General features: G+C 39.4%; 1 protein-coding gene across 1 annotated transcript; it reads right to left on the bottom strand.

Moving 5' to 3' along the window:
- Positions 1 to 2,812: 2,812 nt before the first annotated feature.
- Positions 2,813 to 20,024, bottom strand: SKIL (SKI like proto-oncogene). The gene is made up of 6 exons (XM_008930008.3): positions 17,964 to 20,024; positions 13,325 to 13,422; positions 11,682 to 11,920; positions 11,235 to 11,479; positions 10,220 to 10,444; positions 2,813 to 7,948 (listed from the first exon to the last, which is right to left on the bottom strand). Exons 1-6 carry the CDS (start codon positions 19,068 to 19,070, stop codon positions 7,787 to 7,789), a joined length of 2,076 nt encoding a protein of 691 aa, XP_008928256.3. The 5' UTR covers positions 19,071 to 20,024; the 3' UTR covers positions 2,813 to 7,786.
- Positions 20,025 to 20,201: the final 177 nt, after the last annotated feature.

Genomic DNA, 20,201 nt, shown 5'->3' with positions numbered 1-20,201 from the left:
TTATCGCGTGCCAACACACTCCTAAGGATATTTCCTCACTGTGCGTCCTCCTCCAGCGCTGCTGGGTTTGCCGGGGGAAGGTTTGGATCTCGGCAGATGCCACGTGCCTGGAGGGACCACTAGTGGAGAGCTGTCTGTGGTGCACGGGGAGGAAAAAGAGGCAAGAAAATGACACTACAATGGATTTGATTCACTCCTAGAGCTGTTAGTGAGAAATACTGGAAGCTCCACTCTGCGATTAAGGTGTCGGGAATGAAATATATCCTGCTCTTCATCCTCTTTCGTCCAGTGGTATTTTTTCCCATTTTTTAGCAAATAAAGTGAAAAACATGAACAAGAGCATCTTAAGCCTCATCTATCACCTGTTCCTTAGACTCAAAATTCAAGGACATTGAGGGCACACTTTTGTCACGAAGCTTCATCCACACATTGGAGTTACTACATAAATAGCTGAAAATTATCTTTAAAGAGAAACTTTTATAATAAATAGAAGTTTAATAGTTGTTTTCACATTTGTTTTATATTGTTGGTTACTCCTTGATTTTTGTGATACCTGGTTTATGGTATTTTTGTGAAAAATTGACTTTCCTGATGCTATTCCAGCTGCCTACATAACTTACTCCTCTACTGCACCCACTTCTAGTGGAGCATGTTGTTCTTACATCCAACCACCATTTTTATGTTGCCTAGGGTTCAATTCTAGATAGATTTTATCTTTCTCCAAACAATATCCCTGTTTATCTATTATTCAGTAGATAAACTTGTCTTCTCTTGAGTGAAACTAGTGTTGTTCCACTTCTTGGACTGCACATTTGCTTTGGATGGATCACGTGTCACCTCCTGAATTTGGAAGGAGATGAGATTACAAATTTCATCCCAAGGCTGAGGTTAGAGGCATTTTACACAGTGATAGTGCAGGTATATCCTAATGCACAATAAAAGTATTTTAAAAATGCTGCAAGGTATTAATTTGCAGGTTGCAAACATCCTTCTGTAATTCAGTCTCCTACAGTTACATCTTCCTTAACCACAAAACCTTCTTAACTCCCTGTTTTCCTTCACAAATGTATTTATCAGGGACTGTGCAGCAGCTAAACAGGCAAGGAATAAATTTTACACTTTGGTAACTAACACTATTCAATAGTACTGGAGCTGGAGCCCGCAGGGCACAGTGTGAATTATTTCGCTAATGTCGATAGAGACAGAATTTTATCTGTCTTATAAATCACACCATCAGTAGTTAAGTGAGTATAAGTTACTATGAGACAAGTGAACAATGATTTACAAGATTAATAAAATAAGAAATAAGAATGACTTTCCCAGCAATATGCCAAAGAAACTGAATCACTATGGGCCACAGTCTTAAAAGTTACCCTTTTAAAAGACACTGCTGCACACACATTTATTTCTGCAACAGTGTGAACTCCTTAAAGATCAATCTTTTCACCCTTCACTCACACAGTTTCTGTTTGATCCTCATTGTTCTCTCTGACAAAAGACAGGAGCTGCAATTAGTCATAGCCAAGCTATCAACACCCCATGGCTCTTTCTCATCCAGATGACTCACCTTGAACTTTTTCTTTACATCTTCAGCCCTCCAGCTGCTCCCCATTTAGAAACACAGCAGTATGAAAATGCAAGATAGGATGCAGAATAAAGGCAGGTTTAAGTGGTACAGCTTGTTTTTCATTTTCTTCTATACTGAAGGCTGAGCTCATGAAATTATCAATTTATCCTGGCTCATACCACCCCTTTCTCTCCTCAGCTGTAAAACATGGGCAATTACACGGTACCATTAAGGGTTTGCAATAACCTGAATCATCATCAGGATTTCCTATATGCAAGAACAGTTCCTTAAAACAAGGACAAAGCATTTTTGCACTGATTTGAGGAGAGGAAAAAATACCAAAGTGTGTGTATGTGAATGTGCTTTCTTATCTGCCTAGAAAAAACTCTCAGGATGCATAAAATCACCCAGAAAACCTCCAAAATATTACTTGTGCCAAAAGTTTTATTTTACTACAATACAGGGTGTTTTTAAGTGACAAACAGAATACAGTTTATTGTTATAAGTGGTGGAAGCTCAAGGTAAATGGAAGACTCATTCATATACAGCTTAGAGGAATTGCTCCCTTTTTTCATCTCAACTGCTCTTTCCCTCTCCTATTCTGATTTTTCTGCTATTTAAGCTCTCTGATAGGACACAAAACTTGTGTTAAGCAACACAATCACATGGTTTACAAAAACTAAGAACTCCCAAGAGTTGCTCTAGGAAATATTTCCCATCAGCAGTAACCTTTTTTTCAGGAAACACAGTAAAATTCTCATTTCTGATTTTAACTTTGTATAAACTCAGCATTTATTCTGGTAATGTGTGGTTTTAACCTCATCCATTACTGAGCTCTTGAAGAGAGGTGTGAACAACTCAAACATTGCTTGAGCAGCCGAGTGGTGACAAAATTGAGCACCACAGAACTTGCCAAGCATGCAAGTGGTTGTATTTACAGGTATAAACCCCAAATTTATGCCAAGATACACAGAAATCTTACTGTCAATACTTTGACAGAGCCATAAGAGCTTTAGGAAGTGGAGTCGTGGGGAGGGAGAGCTTTGATCTTGTAGACTTTGCTAAAAATACCCTCTAGAGAAGTGGGGACCTGCTGCAGGCCACGGGAGTTCTGCTAACAAATTTCAGCATAATCAGGTTTTAATTTGCTGTAATCAAAGCAAGGAAGGCTCTGTCCTCGTGTTAAACACCTTCAAAGAGTCAAGTTTAGAAGGTGGTGTTCAAAAATATGACAGAGACAAAGTGTTCTGACATTACAGTTCTTTATTTGCTTTTGAATCCACGATCTATACAGGTATTTACAAGGCATGGAAATGGATAACAGCACAAAATACAATTGAGGTATAAGCTAAGAGCACAGTATGTCATGTTTCAATAAATATAATTCAAAATTTGTAAACTAAGTGACCAGATAGATGCATCTTGTTTACTAAAACCATATAAAATATCTGTTAAATCTCACGTGAGGTAGAGGACAGTTCTGTGTGTCATGTAATGCAACCACAGCAACGCTGACAATAAGACTGTACATCATTGGCAAAGTATTAAAAATTGTTGAATGCACGGATCGTTTTTCCTACGGTTTCAGAACAGTCATTCAACCTGTTGCCTCGAGCTCACACGGACTCGGTTGTTTTGCAGCCACTTTCTGTCATTTGAGAGAATTATACTGGCATGTCAACAGCAAAAAATACTTTGGAGAGCGAGGATGAAAACACAAAAACGTTTTGTCAATCACAGAAAGCAACGTTGATGGCAACGAAATATTTCAGACCAACTTTTTTATTATTTCCTAGAATTAGTTTAAATACAGTACAGCTGTGCTTTCCTTTAAGTGAGGTATCTCTTAGAAGAAAAAAAAAAGTTCAATTGGTATTGTTACATTTAATCCATTTTCAAATAGCAAAGTTTTATACCGTGTTTGCTGTGCTTGATGAAGTGCTTAAAACTCGTTTTTCAAGCGTTTTCCAACTGAACCACTAACCCTGAAAAAACCAATTTGCTAAGTAATGGAGACACACTAGAAAATCATCGTGCAATTTGTAAGCAATAACTGCTTTCACAAAAGCTAAAAAATGACTGCATTTTTTTTAAATAGATATATGCAGCAAATAGATAATTCTACAAGCTTTCTGTAAAGAAAACTGATGAGCACGCACACTACAAATGTAATGAGCAAAAAAAAAAAAAAATTGAAATTTGCAGCTTTCTGCTGCTTCCTATTGATGGCTTAAATAAAATTACTGAAATATTGCAAGCACAGATTAACAGGTAGGAGAAATTACGTCTTTTGTCGACTTCACCATGTTATAGAAAACTCTGTTGTGTGGATTAATTACACAAATTAAGTGCAGAAAAAATACAAAGTTGTTATCTTTACCGACAATCAAAATATATACTCTACAAACAAGTGAATTCTAGGTAGCTGACCATGACAGCACTGCAAGGCCAACCTCCTGACTAATGCTAGGAAAGGTTTCCAAAAATTTCATAACACATTCTAGCTATCCCCTCCCCGATATAAAACAAGATGTATGAATAAAACATTGTGACTTCTAAAATACGGGCCAAGACTTATTTTTTTTCCAGGCCACCAGTAGCTTTATGCTCCCACCCAACTTTTCCTACTTCACTAATTGCATTATGCCTTTACTATGTACAAATGGTTTTACACCTAAGCTATTAATATATTAAATATAGAATAAAATTAGTTTAAGAAGGTGAAACATAACTACATTCATCTAAAATGCTCAAACTGAAAGATATGCTTTATAAAAACCTAAAACACGGACTTAAATCTGGAGATTTAGATACAAATCTCTTTCGTTGAGGGATACCTGGTTATACTGTGAGTGAGGGTGTTTCTAGACTGCCAAAATTACAAGAGTTTTACTCTCTAAGCTCTTATATTTTGTTGATTAAAGTACACAAAGCACGTGAAAGTTCTCTTTTAAAAAGGTATAGGAGCAAACTAGGTATTCACCTTGAATCCTACTTACTTTGTTCCAAAAGGTGCACTAGGCAACTTCAATCTTGCCCTAGGTGTTTAATAATCCAACTTTCAAATTAGGGGCAATTTTAGGATTTTTTTTTTTTCCTACAGGCTTCATCTCACAATTATCTGGGAACATGACTTCCTGCCTGAAAGACCAGCAAGCAACAGCTGAAGGAAAAACAAATAACAATACATAAAATGAGCATGCTATGACTAAAAGCAAGGACCTAATGACAGAATTAGTTTCTACCATTAAGTGTGCAGTTAAGTGAGTGCCCTCAAGTGTGCATTCCAAGTTCCTAAATCAGGCTGCAAAATAAACCATTCAATAGAACTAGCATAAGGTAGGGGCAAAAAAAAAAAAAAAGTCAACATATATTTGTTCTAGAACTTATCAGTACTATTTACAATTTACTAAAAAACTATCTTTCGAAGACTGTGAACACACAGAAGTCTATGGCACGTTTATGTATACATTATTACTGAAAATCAGTATAAAATTAAGTCTACGTGTATGAAAATTATGTTACGCCAAGAGCCTGGAAGTAGTATTTAAGAACTTTAAGAGGATTACAATAATTTAAAATGCATTCTAACTTTAGGTTAACTAAATGGAATATTTACAAAGCTACTTTTAAAGTCATTTTAAGAAACGTCCCATTAGCTTTATCAGCCAGATGTTTGAAAACGATCAGGAGGCCTCATCTGCAGTTGGAATTGGTAAAACATCCTACAGCTGCTGGAATTCTTGCAACAGTGGAAATATTAGAACAAAGGACAGACACCAGCATTTTAAGAGCCTCCAGCAGTCCACCAAGTGCTGCTGAACATCAACCGCTGGCAAAAGGGGAGATTTGAGCAGAAGTCACAAAACAGAGACAAGACCTGCATGGAAACGGAATATACAGTGTTCTAATATAATAATCCCAGGAGGATTCCATACATTCAACAGCTAAGCTTTAAATACTGTGTGAATTAGTCACTGCAGCTGTACTAAACGAGCTGGTGGCCTTATTTATCTACACTGACAACCCAGCAAGTCTGGGTCCAAACACTGACACTGAAAAGCAACTAGAAATGCATCTCTCCATCCTTTAATAACACCTTTTTCCCTTGCCCATCCAGCTAATCCAACACAGGATCTGCCAAGCAAGTTGGACAACTTGCTCCATTCCCTAATCATCACACTTTTATCAATATTCCTGCCTCCTCTCCTGCCATCCCTGGGTTTGGTGGTTGGTACAATAAAACATTTATGGTGTTTTTAGAACAAGTGCTGCATACACAGCCAGAACTATTTAGTCAGCACCTTCCCCTCCAAACCACGCTGCAAAGACAGGCCTTTTCTTTTTTATTTTTATTTTTTTTTAATGCAAGAATTTGGAGATGGAGTTGAAGAAGGGGAAAATATAATCTGGGTTTTCTTTTCTGGCAGGGGGGTGGTTCAAGATCATCTTTAAGGCCCCTTCCAGTCCAAACCATTGTATGATTCTGATCGACACTGACAAAGAAAACTGATAATTTTTCATCTATCCTGCTTTAATTGTCAGTGTAACTATGAAACAGAGTTTATAAACAAAATTGTACATAGTTATAAAAAAATCATCCTATGACTCCATGACATTTAATTTACTTCCTCATTTCTCATCCAATTTAAAGATATGTGCAATTTCATCTTTCTCTGTGATATTCAGTCTTGTTATACCACTAAAATAGAAACAAAAAAGAGCTCAAAAGTTTTCAGTTTTACAAGTTCAGGGAAAAAAATTAATCGACGTAGGCTTTTACTAGTGGCTTCATCCACAATTAACTGAATTATTAAGAGGATATTAAACCTAAGTACCTTAAAAAAAGAAGCTAAAGCACAAGTTAAAATATGTAGTGAAATACTAGAATTACGAAAATATTCCTATCACTGACATGATCAGCTGACATCTGCCAGCTGTATCCAACGTTTTGGAGAGAAGTGCAAATAAAGTATTTCTTCATCCAACTCTGTAGCCATGCATTTAATCCACCAGGAACCAGACTTCAGAAGTACTCAAACATTATATATACATAAAACAGTAATTCTGTACAATTACACATTTCCCAACGTTATAGCTTAACAAACATGCTGTATTTCTTAACTCATGGTAACCCTACCATGCCAGTCAAATACAGAGACTATCAAAATGATTTTTTCAAAGTGCCATACCTCAGAATTTTATTTTTTAAGCTATGATCACAATGTCAGTTAAGGCCTGTTCTATGTAATGAAAGAAAAACCCACAGGTCGGCAAGAAGCTCAAAGTGTGGAGGCTTAGGGTGCTAAAGAAATTAACACATATTCCTTAATAAATATTTTTCTTGAAAGCATTAGAATCTTGAAAACAGTTAAGTCAAGCTTTCTCAGTTTCTAGAAGAAATAGCCCCACCTTTAAGCCTTTTATTAATGTTTCTTTCACACCTACTACATAGAAGAAAACAGAAGAAAACTTGTGAATTTTTAACTTCCAAAGATTCCATTGTAATTGTAAATTTTTTAATTAATTAAAAAAATCTCAATGTTTTCTTCTTCCAGCACAGCAGGTAAAGTGCTGGCTCAAGCACTCTTTAGATTGATAACGAGCTGTTAAATAGACAATACTGAAAAGATCAGCCTGACTTCACACAATGAAATTATAGGGAAAACTCATGCTGGTAAATCACTTTTGAGGCTCAGTCATCAGTCATTGTGGCAATTCTGAGCATTACCTAACAGATGAAAAGCTGCCTTTACTTTCCTCAGTTCAAGAACATTTAATTCTCACTGAAACCCAAACTATTTTTGACTTTGAAGAATTCAGAATGTTCTTAATGTACTTGTATAACTGGATGTGCAATTGATAGCAAAATAAAGATACCCACATATGTTTTAACAGACAGTGTTAAAAGGTGTGGAGTCCTTAAGACTGTGTTAGAAATAGACAGAAACTGGTCACTCTAAACCAAGGGTTTCATATTTTTCATTGTTTGAGAAAAACACCAGTACAAATCAATGCAGATTTTCATTGGTTAGGAAAATCTAAAAATGTCTTATCTATCTCTAGTTATTTATATCTATGTATATCTTCATCTGGACCTGTCTGGGAAACAGAAACCTGTAGAGAACACTTTTTCTCAGCACACAGAAATTGTTCACAACTCATTAAAAACCAAAACACCCTGTTTGAAGGAGGCAGTCGTGCTTCCTCTTCCGATTTCTATTTTCCTTTCCCATTTTTTGAAGATTTCAGGATCTGTAGCTTCAATTCCTTTATCATCATCTCTAACTTCTCCCGTGCCTCTCGCTCCTGTCTCAGTTCATCCTGAAGCTCTTGTCTATCTGCCTCTGCATGATCCAACCTCTGTCTCAGTTCTGCCAGCTGTGAAACAGGAAAGACAGAGAGGCAGAGCACATTTTAGCAAAAATGAGAAAATCTAGTTTTTAAATACATATAAGTTGTAGTTATAGGACCTGTCACGCTAGACCGCGTTGACAATACATATAATCTGTTGGGGAGATTAGGATGATGTCTGCATCAGATGTTTCACAAATCCCAGGACAAATTGCACTTTTCATTTCCCAGGTTCATTTCTCCGACCTGACAAAATGTTACTTCTTTATTTCAATACCTGAATGCATCTCTAGAGCAAGCAAACCCACCAACACTGCTTTCTGATACCTTTTAGTATAAATGAAATAAAATTACCAGAAATGACATTTAGAAAATCTTGACCGTAACCATATGTGCATGTTCAAATGTAAACCTGAGTCCACTCAAATGTTTCTGTGAAATATTTTATGTTTAAACACAGAAATAAAATACCTTCTTCATCTTTGGAATACAATAATAGGCTGTTAATGCAAGTCCTCTGACTCCACGACTTGGATTCAGTGAAGTGCTGCAGCACAACAGTGCCCACTGCCTGCATGTTGCAGCACGTCCCACATACACATTTCTCTGGCTGAGTTTTGATTTCCAGCTCTAAGGAAAGGTTCCAGTACTGGTTATTCTGCCCTGCTGTGATTGACAGGGTGAAGCAACAATTAAAGTAGACAATAAAGAAGCCAATTTAATAAAGAAGCCAAAAAGGGGAGAAGGCAGTGCCTAGACAGGCCGAAAAAGAAAAAGAGACTTTTAAGCAAGTAACAAATCCCAAATTATTAATTTTGTTTAATGCACTCAGAGGGTTCCTCCCAGTACACAATTCTCTGACAGAAAAGGTAGCCTGGGCAACTGCTTCAGGAAGACATTGGATTAAGGCTTGGGGAAGTTCCCTGTTCCCAGGACCTCTGTTTAAATCTGATGCTTCCTGGAACCAAAATCTACTATAAGATGTGATAAGTGAAGAAAAATGTTCAAATTATATGTTGTGAATAGCTCTACCACACAGGTAATATCAGAGTAAACTTTTACACAAGGAATGTATTTAGTTTTCAAAATCTAACTTCAAAAGAAGTTAGAACTTGGGGGAACAATCCATGGTTTTTACCCTCTAAAGAAAGAAAGTTGCACAAGCCACATAAAACGTGCTATACATGATTATCTTCATGAATTAGAACACGTTGTTACTTGCACTAATAGGGCTTGTACCAGATGTTTAGTAAATCAGGCCTTAGTCAGAGAGGATTATTTCTGGCAGCAAAGGCCAGGAATCAGTGGAGTGGGATGTCATGAAATTAAATTCGTGAGAAGGATTTACGATGCTGGTCTCTGCCCTACTCACCAAAAATACCAAAACCTGTCTCTCAAGTACTGCCTGTTTCTCACTTTGAGTCAGTAAGAACAGGAAATATACACAGTCAGGAACAAATAAGTGACCACAAAACTTTGCTGAGCTCAAGTTTTCAATTTTGTTTACTTTAAAAATGAGTCTGTTAGGACCAGCTTTCTGTGACATGGTGCAAAATACATCACTATACATTTGATCATAACTGCAGCTGATTTTTAAAAGGGTATTCCAGGATTCCCTTTGGCATTGGTTATATTTTGTCCCATTGGAATGACATGAGTACCCTCCAACATAAAGGGACAATAGTAAAAGCTGAAAGGAAAGTGAAAGGAAAAAACAACAACTCCACAGGTTTTGACATATGAATCCAAGGGGTAGGAATGAGAGACACAAATATCATTTTCATTTCCAAGAGAACTCTTGGCCAAATGCTCTGCTGCAGCATGGAAGGGGCTCAGCAGACAGTGCAGAAGATTCTACCACTGAGGAACAGAAAGAGCAGCAAGTTATGCTGCTAATCTGACAAAACCATGGTTTAGAGGTTTGGATTTTCTTTTTAACATAAAAGGAAGAAGATGAACAGTTTATTCAAAGAAATAAAATGAGATTTTTAACTCTATACCACTGGCAAGCCCCTATACATTCAGAACAGAGTTTGTTTTAAATGAGGATATAACAGACCTCATGTTTAAGATTAATATTTCGTCAATAATGTTATGTGTTTCTTTAAGTTGCATTCTACCCCAGTTTCAATCAAGGGACAGGGAAATAAATATTGCTGTCACTGTGACCTATTTTGGTATTTGTCTGTGGTGTCAAAACACACAGAGAAAATGAAACCCTTAAGTGCCTGAGCAACAGCTTCACCATTTCCTGATAACTAAATGCTGCTTGGTTGGAAACAAACCTTCCCTTCTCACCTGTGCTGCATATTCAGCTTCTTTGTCTTTTTCCAGATTGGAGTCACAGCTACACTTTTGCTTCATCACTTGGTCCAGTTTCTTCTCCAAGTCTCTCTGCTCAAAATAAAACTCTTCCATTCTTTGAGCATGATCTGCTTGCAAACACTCGAGTTCTTTCTGTAAATTCTGCTGCTCTTCAGTCAGTTCCTTCATAGCTTTAGAGTTACTTAACATTTCCACTTCCTGTAAAGAAAAAATCAAGATCACATACACCTTTTTTTCTAAGACCAGAAAAGTAAAAAAACCTGGTTTACTAAAATATACTCTGAAGTTGTAAGAAGTGCATTATCAGAAAACAGAATAAATGTGTTTGGCTTCTTTTTCCACTAACATTTTGATATTTTTAAAGACCTTATTACCTCCAACAGCAGAACAACTTAAAAGTAGTAGCTTTACGGCCCTACCTGAACTCATAGAATCTGAGATTAGCATTTAAACTAAACTAAACTAAATTAAAATAAAATATTAGGTCTGTTCCATGAATGTAAGAAGCAAAGACAGTATTTAACTTAATTCAGAAAACAGAAATGTCCTAAGGAAACACCAGCCTCTAAAATCATCCATTATTACAAAAGGGCTAAAACTAAAATCCCTAAAAACAAGCCTCAGCAAACTGAAATAGGAGGGTGGTGTGCCTTTTTTGTACAGGGCAGTGATAAGACCATTCCTAAAATATTGATGTCACCTCTTTAAAACCCTTAAAACTGAGAAATTTGAGAGGATACAGCAAAAGCAGGAGCTGCTTGGACCCAGCAGCTGCAAACTGAAGAGACACCAATTATTAGCGGGCTCAAACCTCCTGAGCGTAAGGGATACTAAAGATCTGGTGTCTGGATTCAAGCTGAGGGAAAGATGATCTGTGTGTTTTGCTGTTCCTAAATGAATGTAATCTGTGCTATTGACTCTGGGGCCAGCCAGCTCCCAGCAGCTCTCTGGTGTCAGAGGTGAAAGCGCTCTCAGACTGGCACTGTACCATTTGGAGCTGCTGCTTCCTCCGCAAAATGGTGTTCAGCTTTTCCTGCTGTTTGATGTAGGTTTTCATCACTTCTTCCATGATCTTTCCCTTGTCATCTTCACAACTGATGTCCTTCATGAGCGTGGGGGACAAGGTCCGTGCATCACCCCCCCCTTCGGCACGGGCAGAGTCTCTGGTGAGTTTGGAAGAAACGCGTTCGGATTTCCCGCCTCTCGCAGGACGAGTGGGCACCACAGGTGGATCTACACAGAAAAGAAGAACCACAGAAAATTCAACTCCCAGAGTGGGGGGGGGGGGAAAAAAAAAAGGCAAAGAAAAGCAAGACAACAAAAAGGTGCAAGGAATTTCTGGAAACCTGAGGTGACGTCACAAAGTTCTTGCTCAGAATTTCCAAAATTCTGTGCTATAAAAATCAAAGACTTAGACATGATTCTGACTGCTCACCTAAACGTTTATGCTGCTCCACACCGCTTTTCAAGTCAATTTTTTCCTGTTCTTCAAGAGAAACCTCTGGATAGGAGGCAGCCTTTTTGTGCTTTCCACTGCTGAGCTTCTTCTCCGACTGCCCAGGTGAGGATTTAATTACTTCTGAAGCTTTGACTGTTGTTTTTGCAACATCCTTATATTGTGATGCAAGAGATACATTCGGGGCAACCACTTTATCACACATATACAGGTAGTAACTGAAACAGCAGAAGAGTAAAATTCACAGTGAAAGGTAAGACATAATAAATGATGGCTGGTACAGAGCAGTAAGTTTAATTTAACATGAGTTCAAACCGTAAAAAATAAGCACGCCCTTTTTAAATTTTTCCTATGCAAAAGGAAATCCTAACAATCCACTTAATCTTTACTGAGTAGATAATCTAGATAAGGTTTTGAGGCTATCAAACAAGAGGATTTTCCAAACATGGCTGATTAAAAAAAAAAAACATACAGAAAATCATATGAAGTCTTCATTTAAATGCAAAGAGTGAAATTAGAATGCCACTAAATCCAGACTCTCTAGCATTTTCATAATCCTTATACTTATATTAGCAGTGGAGGATGGGGGAGTGATCAGTGAAGTGGGAATGAGCATCTTAAACAGCAAAGCTGCATCCTGACAGTGCTGGGGTATGTCCCAGACCAATGCTGGACCTTCTTTTCCACATACACTGAGCGGCCTGTTTGGATTTTCCTGGGCTCCCAGGAGCATCCCTGTGTTCCACTCCAACCTCACCACTCAGCTTTTGGGTAGTACAGAGGGAAGAGAGTCCCAGATGTGTCCAGGTCAGTGCCAAGACAATCAGTGTCCTGATGCTGGAGTCAACACTGCTGTCTCCAACACCTCCCTTTCTCCTGGCTCTGAAGGAAGGCACTGACAGAAATGGGAATGTGGGGGACCATCACAGGAGTGCTCCCACTCTCATGCCTGTGTGGGAACCAGTGTGATGTGTTTGCTGCTTTGCTTTGCTGCCTGCTGTTAACCAAAAGGGTCTGCTCTGACCCAAATCCCCCTATGTAACCACAGGGGGTGAAGGCACACGGGAGGTCAAGAAAAACTGTTTCCCTCACTGAAGCAGATGACAAACTGTGTGAGAAGTTAAGGAAATGCACTTGGTTTCTCAAACCAGGAAACTACTCAACAGACAACTCAGCTGCAGCCATTGCTCCACTGTGGAAGAAAGCCTTCAAACACCTTTTACAAGTCTTTTCTGGAAGAAAATTAAGTTGCCTTCATGGTAAGTGCAGCTTTCCAGGAGCACGCATTGTACTACAATGTGAAAGGTCAAAAATTATCTTCTGTCATTTCTACTCTGAAAAGTGAAATTTTAATTACATTTCAATAGTATTGCCTACTGAAGAACACTCACAGATCACAGCTTGAGTCCTGTACCAAAAACTACTCACAAGCAGTTCATTAGTATTGACATTAAGAAATGCATAAAAAGTTAGAGTTCAATTATCCCTGTGTGATCCCTTAAGAGTTTCCTTAACAGTTCAGGTTGCAAATACCTTTTTTTTCAGTTTGAATTGTACTTAAATAGCCAAAAATATTTAAATATTTGAAAGTACTTATACTTTTAACCAGGAAATTCAGTTACCTGGGATGGAAAAAGGAGGGTGGTTGAGGATCAGTTTCTGCTTCTTGCTTTATAACTGGATACCACTGCGATAATTCCAGGTTCTGCTGTGGCTCTGCCTAAAGAAAAGAAAATAAATTGGTAATTGGAACATGGGTACATGTTATTTACATTTTCATAAGCACTCCTCAGAGGAATGGCATTTACACCATTAATACAGACACACCAGAGAAACTGGAGTATGGGAAGTGGGGTGTCTTTGGCAGAGCTTCAGGGTGAGGCCAAGCCACAGAAGTTTCCTCGATCTCCAATATCCCATTATGGGCAAAATAGCAATGAAATTAAAAGAAAATCTCTTTACAAACCTATCTAAAAGCTCTGCTGAGTTCCCAGAACTCTGCCAGACGCACGTTAAACAAGTTTGGGAGAAATAGAAAGCAGAAACTAGGATTCCTAAAAGGTTGTGGGAGCCTTTTGCAATAAAGTATCTCTACACAGACTAAGAACCTGTGAGACACTTTATTACAAAATAAAAAGGAACAATTTGATGGTGTTCCAGGGACTGAATTTTATTCAATCAATGAATTTTTACTGTAGAAGCAGGCAGAGCTGCTCACAGTAACATGACAACTCCATTCCCTTTGCAGTAATAAACAAAATTAACTCAGGTGCATCAGAATACATAATCTTAAAAACTCCTGTGCATTCTCCCTTTGGATAGCAATTCCTGTTCTGTGTGTCTCAAGAAATATTTTTGGAATCACACTTTAATCAAAGTTACTCGTGATCCTTTGTGCTCCCCTGCAAAGTTGCTGGTAATTTCAAGGGAAAGGTGTCTCATCATATATTTAAGCAAGACTTGTAGGTAAGAAATTGGTTCTTAATTTCACTGTGTGAAAACAGCCCTGGGATGTGGGTTTTTGGGTAGGGTGTGGTTGGCTGACCCCAGGCAGCTGTCAAACACCCACACAGCCACTCCCTCAGCACCACCCCCAGCGAGATGGGGACAAGGACAGGAAAGTTCCCAGGACAAGATAAACACGGTTTAATAAGTGAAGGAAAGGGAAAAATACAAGTGAAGCAAAGGATATCACTCCTTGTGTGCTATATCATCAGAAAAGTTTATAACTACACACCCTGAAATAAACTGTCACAGAACTCCATCCCTGGCAGTCAGAGAGCACCCAGTGACACCAGGATTGTCTGTGCCATGGTCTGCAGAATCCCACATGATTGGAATCCAACATGAGGGACCAAATCCCACCTATTTCATTCTGATCACAACTTCCAGCCCCCTAAACTCAGCTCTCACAATGAAACTGAAATTTAACTCCACCCCTGCAGTTCCTCAAGTCAGTTCCAATGCAGACAGAAAGGAGGGAGGGCACAAGGAAGCAGAGCTCCAGAGTATAAAATTCATAATCAAGCCTTTAAACAATAAAGACTTGAATAATCTCTAGAAAAATTGGCCTCATCCTGACGCTTGTGAAGTCTTTTCTACTTACTCAGATCATTCGAGTAATTTAAATAATCACATATAATCTACTTATACAGCAGCTAGTATGCAGCAATCTGATTTTGTCCTGAACCACACTTGTCCATATTTTACAATTTACATTTTAACATGTTTATATATTTACATATGAGATTACCTATCATGTAATCTCTATTTTCCAGTTATTAAGTCAGATTTTTACTTTTTTTTAACCTATTTCAAATGGAAACCAACTTTACTGTCCACCCGTTAATGTGCATTTTGCAAATAAATTTCACAGCATGCAATCAAATTTTTACTCATGAAAGAAAATGCAATGTAACCATAAACATGAAGTCATTTTCTAACAGGATTCTTCCCTCCACATACAGGTTAATCAAATAAAGCATCTACTTACATGTATATACATATGTATATTATTTCATTACCCAACAATTTGTTTATTTTAGATGCTCTTAAATAATTCTGTAAACACGTTGAATTAGTTCTACCCAAACTGTTTGAAAGGGCTACAAGAAATATGTCTTATTTTTCTTCTAAGCTAGTTGGACAAAGCTGTTCTCCAAGGAAAAATAATATATAGGAAAGTAGTTTTTTCAGTCTAATCATTAAGCCACTAGTTTCAGCAGAGACAGGATTTACAAAATACTCAGAAGCAATGTTAACTCTTCACACTGAGCTTTTCCCCACACACTGTGACCAACTCAAGGAATTAGTCTGAGAAGCAAGACAAAGTTTTAATGCAGAGAGGTCAGAAGCTGTCGCAAAGTCAAAGGAAACGAGGATCTGTGAGCGCAGAGATCAGCACAGACTCAGTGACAGCTGTTCCATGAAGAGCAGGTGGATGTGGCACTGCAGTCTAGAACTCCACAGAAAACTATGATAATCAAGCACACAGCTTACAGATTTCTTACTAGCACAAAGAACAGAAAGGAATTAACCTCCTGAGTACTTTGCTCTTAAAATACTGAAGCAGAATATTTATGCACTGTGAGGTGAATAAACTCAGAGTGAAACGTTAAGGAGAAAGGCAAGGCATGGGGTCTAAGATGCTCCAAAGGCTATGGGAATGAACTGATTTATTATTACTAGATGGATAAAGATCTGGCCAAGGGCAACTGTTCTTCCTGGGCCCTCCAAGATAACAAAGATGCATTGGCACTTCAGAGCACTGACTCAGCAAAGGCGGTAAAGAGGTGACAGAACAGCAAATGGAACATCCTGCAAATAAATTCCCTTAGGAGTATAAGGAAAGGGAATGTCTACATGTTGTACCTAATACTTCTCTCACACCACAGAAACGAGGGAAAGAAACTGTGGCTGCCCCATTTCTGGAAGTGTTCAAGGCCAGGTTGGACCAGGCTTGGAGCAACCTGGTCTAGTGGAAGGTGTCCCTGCCCATGGCAGGGGGTGGAACGAGATGAGCTTTAAGGTCCCTTCCAAACCATTCGATGATTCCATGAAAAGATGACTGAAGCAGCCCAAGCTTCCCCAGGACAAGGAAACAGAGGTTGTGCTCCAACACCGCCCTTTTAAACTATTCTAATCTTTTATACTTTCCAGATGAATATCCACAAGACAAAAAAAAAAAAAAAAAAAAGAAACCAAGAAAAAATCCTCCCCCATTGCTTGATTTTGTTCACGTTTTCACAGCTTCTCACTCTGGTTTCATATGATGCTTTGTAAGAAAGAATTACACAGGTCTGCAATGGAAGACTGCAGAAAGTTTCTGTATTTCATTTGCACCAGTCCAGTCCAAATGACTGGTACTGCCAATTTCAGCTGGCTTTTTTTGTCTGTGCACAAGGAACCGAAAGATCTCATGGTCTGAAGTCTGCTACTGTGGAAGGGAAGCAGCATTTACAGGTATGAATATGGAAGACTATTTCCACCATGTTGTAGTTTATTTCCTATGCTGGCTTTGCAGGGATAAAGACTGACAGGTCTTTATCAGTTGAAATGCAAAGTCTCCTTGCTAGGAGACTGCATCTTCAACTAATTCAGCACATGGAAGTGTGCCATACTGCAGACTTCCATAGGAATTTGCTGCTAAAACCCCTTCTTGTAGACTGACACCACTGTAACAGTACCTGTTACTACAGCAAGCCTTCCTGCAACACTAACTTTTCAGGAATTTATGTCAAAAGGTGTCAGCTTATAGCACCCCTTTTTGGGCTCAGCCATCTGGGCTGCTCTTGCTGCTATTTTGAAATCCACCACAAAACATCCAACAGGCAAAATGGATTTATCATCAAACCAAGAGCCATCAAACAGACATGGAAAACTAAATACACTAAAAAGAAACAAAGACAAGGGGCAGAAATCATTAAAGACCTCTTTAAATTTAAATTATACCCAAAACTTGTACTTTCTATGAATGGAAACATCTATGATGTAAATGTTTATATCTTGCTTGTCTTATTATTTAAAATAGAAGCTCTCCAAGGGACAAATAAGCTCTGTATTTTTGAACCACAGCACAGACTTGCAGCAGTATTTTAGGAAAAAATAAGACGTCTATTATTAACCATTGTCAAGATACCGGCCTACAGCTCATTACTTGGGCTGCTTAAAACCCCCCTCTTTTTGGCATATTTCTCTACACAAGTGGTTTAAACAGAAAGCTCTTGCTGAACAAGCAGACTTTGGGCTCCTAAATAGCCCTTTAGCAATGCACCATTACCCTGCACACAAGTCATGAGATGGGTGGCCAGCAAGCCAGGTCGCCACCCTGCCCACGTGTGTGAGCTGGAGCACAAATAACAAATGAAGAATTCATTTGTAATACTTGATTTTCAAGCTCCTTTCTGCTTTGCTCAGCTGCTGCAACACACGCCGCATAAAACCTACTCAAAGGTCAAATGGGAGAATGAAAATTCCCACAACGGCCCTGATTTTTCCAGAGTCTGTAATACCTCAGAACAGAACAAGAACCAACAGAGCCAAGCCGGCTCGAGTGGTTACTTACAGCCCAAAGAGGAAAGAAATTACCGCCCCTTTTAATGAGAAATGTTATTTCCATGGTGAAGCTCTCTCACAAATTTAACTTAGGCTTGATGTGACAAGCATTCCCACTTAGCAAAGCCAAGCAACGCGCTTCCAAAACAAGTATTCACGTGTGAGCAGGAAGAGATTGGGGAGTTTTACCAGAGCAGGTGAACTTACTTTGGACCGCGTCCTTTTCTGATTTTTCTCGCTGAATTTCTCCTTCATTTCCTCCAAGAGATGCTTCAGCTCCCGCTCCTCCGACGTTCCCAGGTATTTTTGGTTAATGTGCAGGTAGCAGTGCCACTTGGCCGACTCAAACCCCCAGTGGCAGGTCCTCTTGTCCGGGGACCTGTGCGAATGCATCACGAACGTCTGGGGCGAGAACATCCCGTAGCATTCCAGACACTGGATACACGGGTCGTCCGGCGCAAGGTAGAACTGAGGTGCAAACAGCCCCTGGCACTTGCCCAGGCATTCATGCTCTACTTCAAAGGCACTGCCAGTCTCTTTCAGCTGGGCCAAGGTGTTCTTACAGGGGAGAAAACTGCCGTTTTGGGGAAAAGTGCGAGGGCGCAGTAAAGCATTGCATAGTCTCTGAGCATCCGTCAGCGTAATGAGCCCACAGGACGGAGCGTTGAACGGAAGAATTCCCAAAACCTTCAGGATATGGAGCTGGTCGGAAGTGCACCGTGAGCAGTAAATGTAGAGTTCATCACACACCGTGTTGATCTGCTGCAGTGAGAAGTCTCGGAGAACCGAGTTCAACACTTGAGGAAGGCAAAGTCTTTTTTCTCCCCCGACTTTAAAACAAGAGATGGATTCCCCCTCCAGCAGAGTCTGGGTGAGCTCCGTGGAGCTGTCCGGAGGGATGAGCAGCGGGCCGGAGAGTACTTGTGGCGATGGAAGAGGCAGGAAGACGGTGGGTGACATGGTCTCCTGGGAATAACGAGCTGAAAAAGCTGCCGGTCCACCCAGAGAACTCTGGCTGCTCAGGTGAAACTGTGCCAATGTGTGTTTCAAACCTGGATTTAAACTCAAAGGCTCAGATAGTGAAGCACTGTTTGGCTTGGCAGATTCCCCATCAGCCTCCACAGGAGTTTCGTCATAGTCATCCAAGTTTTCCTTCTTTATTGTTGGCAATTTATTTATTACAACCTGCACTTTGTTATTTACATGCATTTCTGTCATTGCTTTTTTCAGTGGAGGACTCCCATCCTCTTGGATCCTGCTCCTTTTCTGGTCTGAAACCAGACCTAGAGGGAAGTTTATCTGTGGGCTTTCCATTGCTAAACACCAGAACTTTAATTAAATTAGTCTTAAATGTGCATTTTCCTGATTGTTCATATAAAAAATAGTTTCAAGTGATCTTGGATTACCTCAGGTACAACAAGTTTCACAATCCTTTCAGTAAAATGTTACTTCTTCAGCCTCCAACAGTAAAAACTGTAACCCATTTTGCATGTAATACCATAAAATTATTAATGGAGAGGTTATACAACTTTTTTAGTTATTTGTTCAATTTTCTAATATAAAAAACCCACTGCAATATTTATACAAAAGGCTTTTCTTCACACCCTACCCCCTATTTCACACAGTAGTCTTGTGCAGCAATTCAGTAAAAAATGATGCGCCGATACATGTCCATCCTTGATCATTGTTTTCCTTTAAAAAATATACTGTCTTTTCAAACAAGTCCCTATTTAAATATTAAAATAGAAAAATGGGCTCAGCTTGAAGAACGTCAATCTTAACGCAGCCAATCCAAAACGCAGTTTTAAGTTGTGCGAAAATTTTATTCAGCACTTTCAGCTCCCAGAGATCAAACACAATCTTAAGGGCTTGCTTTATTGTGCTGCCAGCTTTATGATTTCACCACCACCACGAGAGTTACTACGGCAGTTCACAAATAAATCCTCAAACTAAAGGCTGATCCAGATCGACAGCAAAAGCTAAACGTCCCTAGAGAGTCACCTTTCGCCCAGATGTCACTGGCGTGTGTCAGAATTTTCCCAGCCCGAGTTATTAGTAGTAGAGGTGAGATCCAGGCCATGGGCTGAATTCATGTGCTAGAGCAGAGTTCTGCCAGTCCTTCCTGATAACCTGTGAACAGAGAGAGGGGCCGGTCACAGGCAATCCCAGGGTTTGCTCAGCACCTAAAGGGGCTTCAAGAGAGCTGGAGAGGGACCTTTGACAGGAGCATGGAGTGACAGGACAAGGGGGAACGGCTTTAAGCTGAAAGAAGGGAGGTTTAATTTGATACAAGGAAGAAATCCTTCGCTGTGAGGGTGGGGAGGTCCTGGCACAGGTTGCCCAGAGAAGCTGTGGCTGCCCCATCCCTGGGAGTGACCAAGACCAGGTTGGACGGGGCTTGGAGCAACCTGGGCTAGTGGAAGGTGTCCCTGCCCATGGCAGGGG

The sequence above is a fragment of the Manacus vitellinus genome, unplaced genomic scaffold, assembly GCF_001715985.3.
Source record: "Manacus vitellinus isolate BGI_N305 unplaced genomic scaffold, ASM171598v3 scaffold_45_pilon, whole genome shotgun sequence".
Taxonomy (NCBI): domain Eukaryota; kingdom Metazoa; phylum Chordata; class Aves; order Passeriformes; family Pipridae; genus Manacus; species Manacus vitellinus.
Note: the sequence above shows the minus strand (reverse complement) of the source record. Positions and strands in the feature narration are given on the sequence as shown.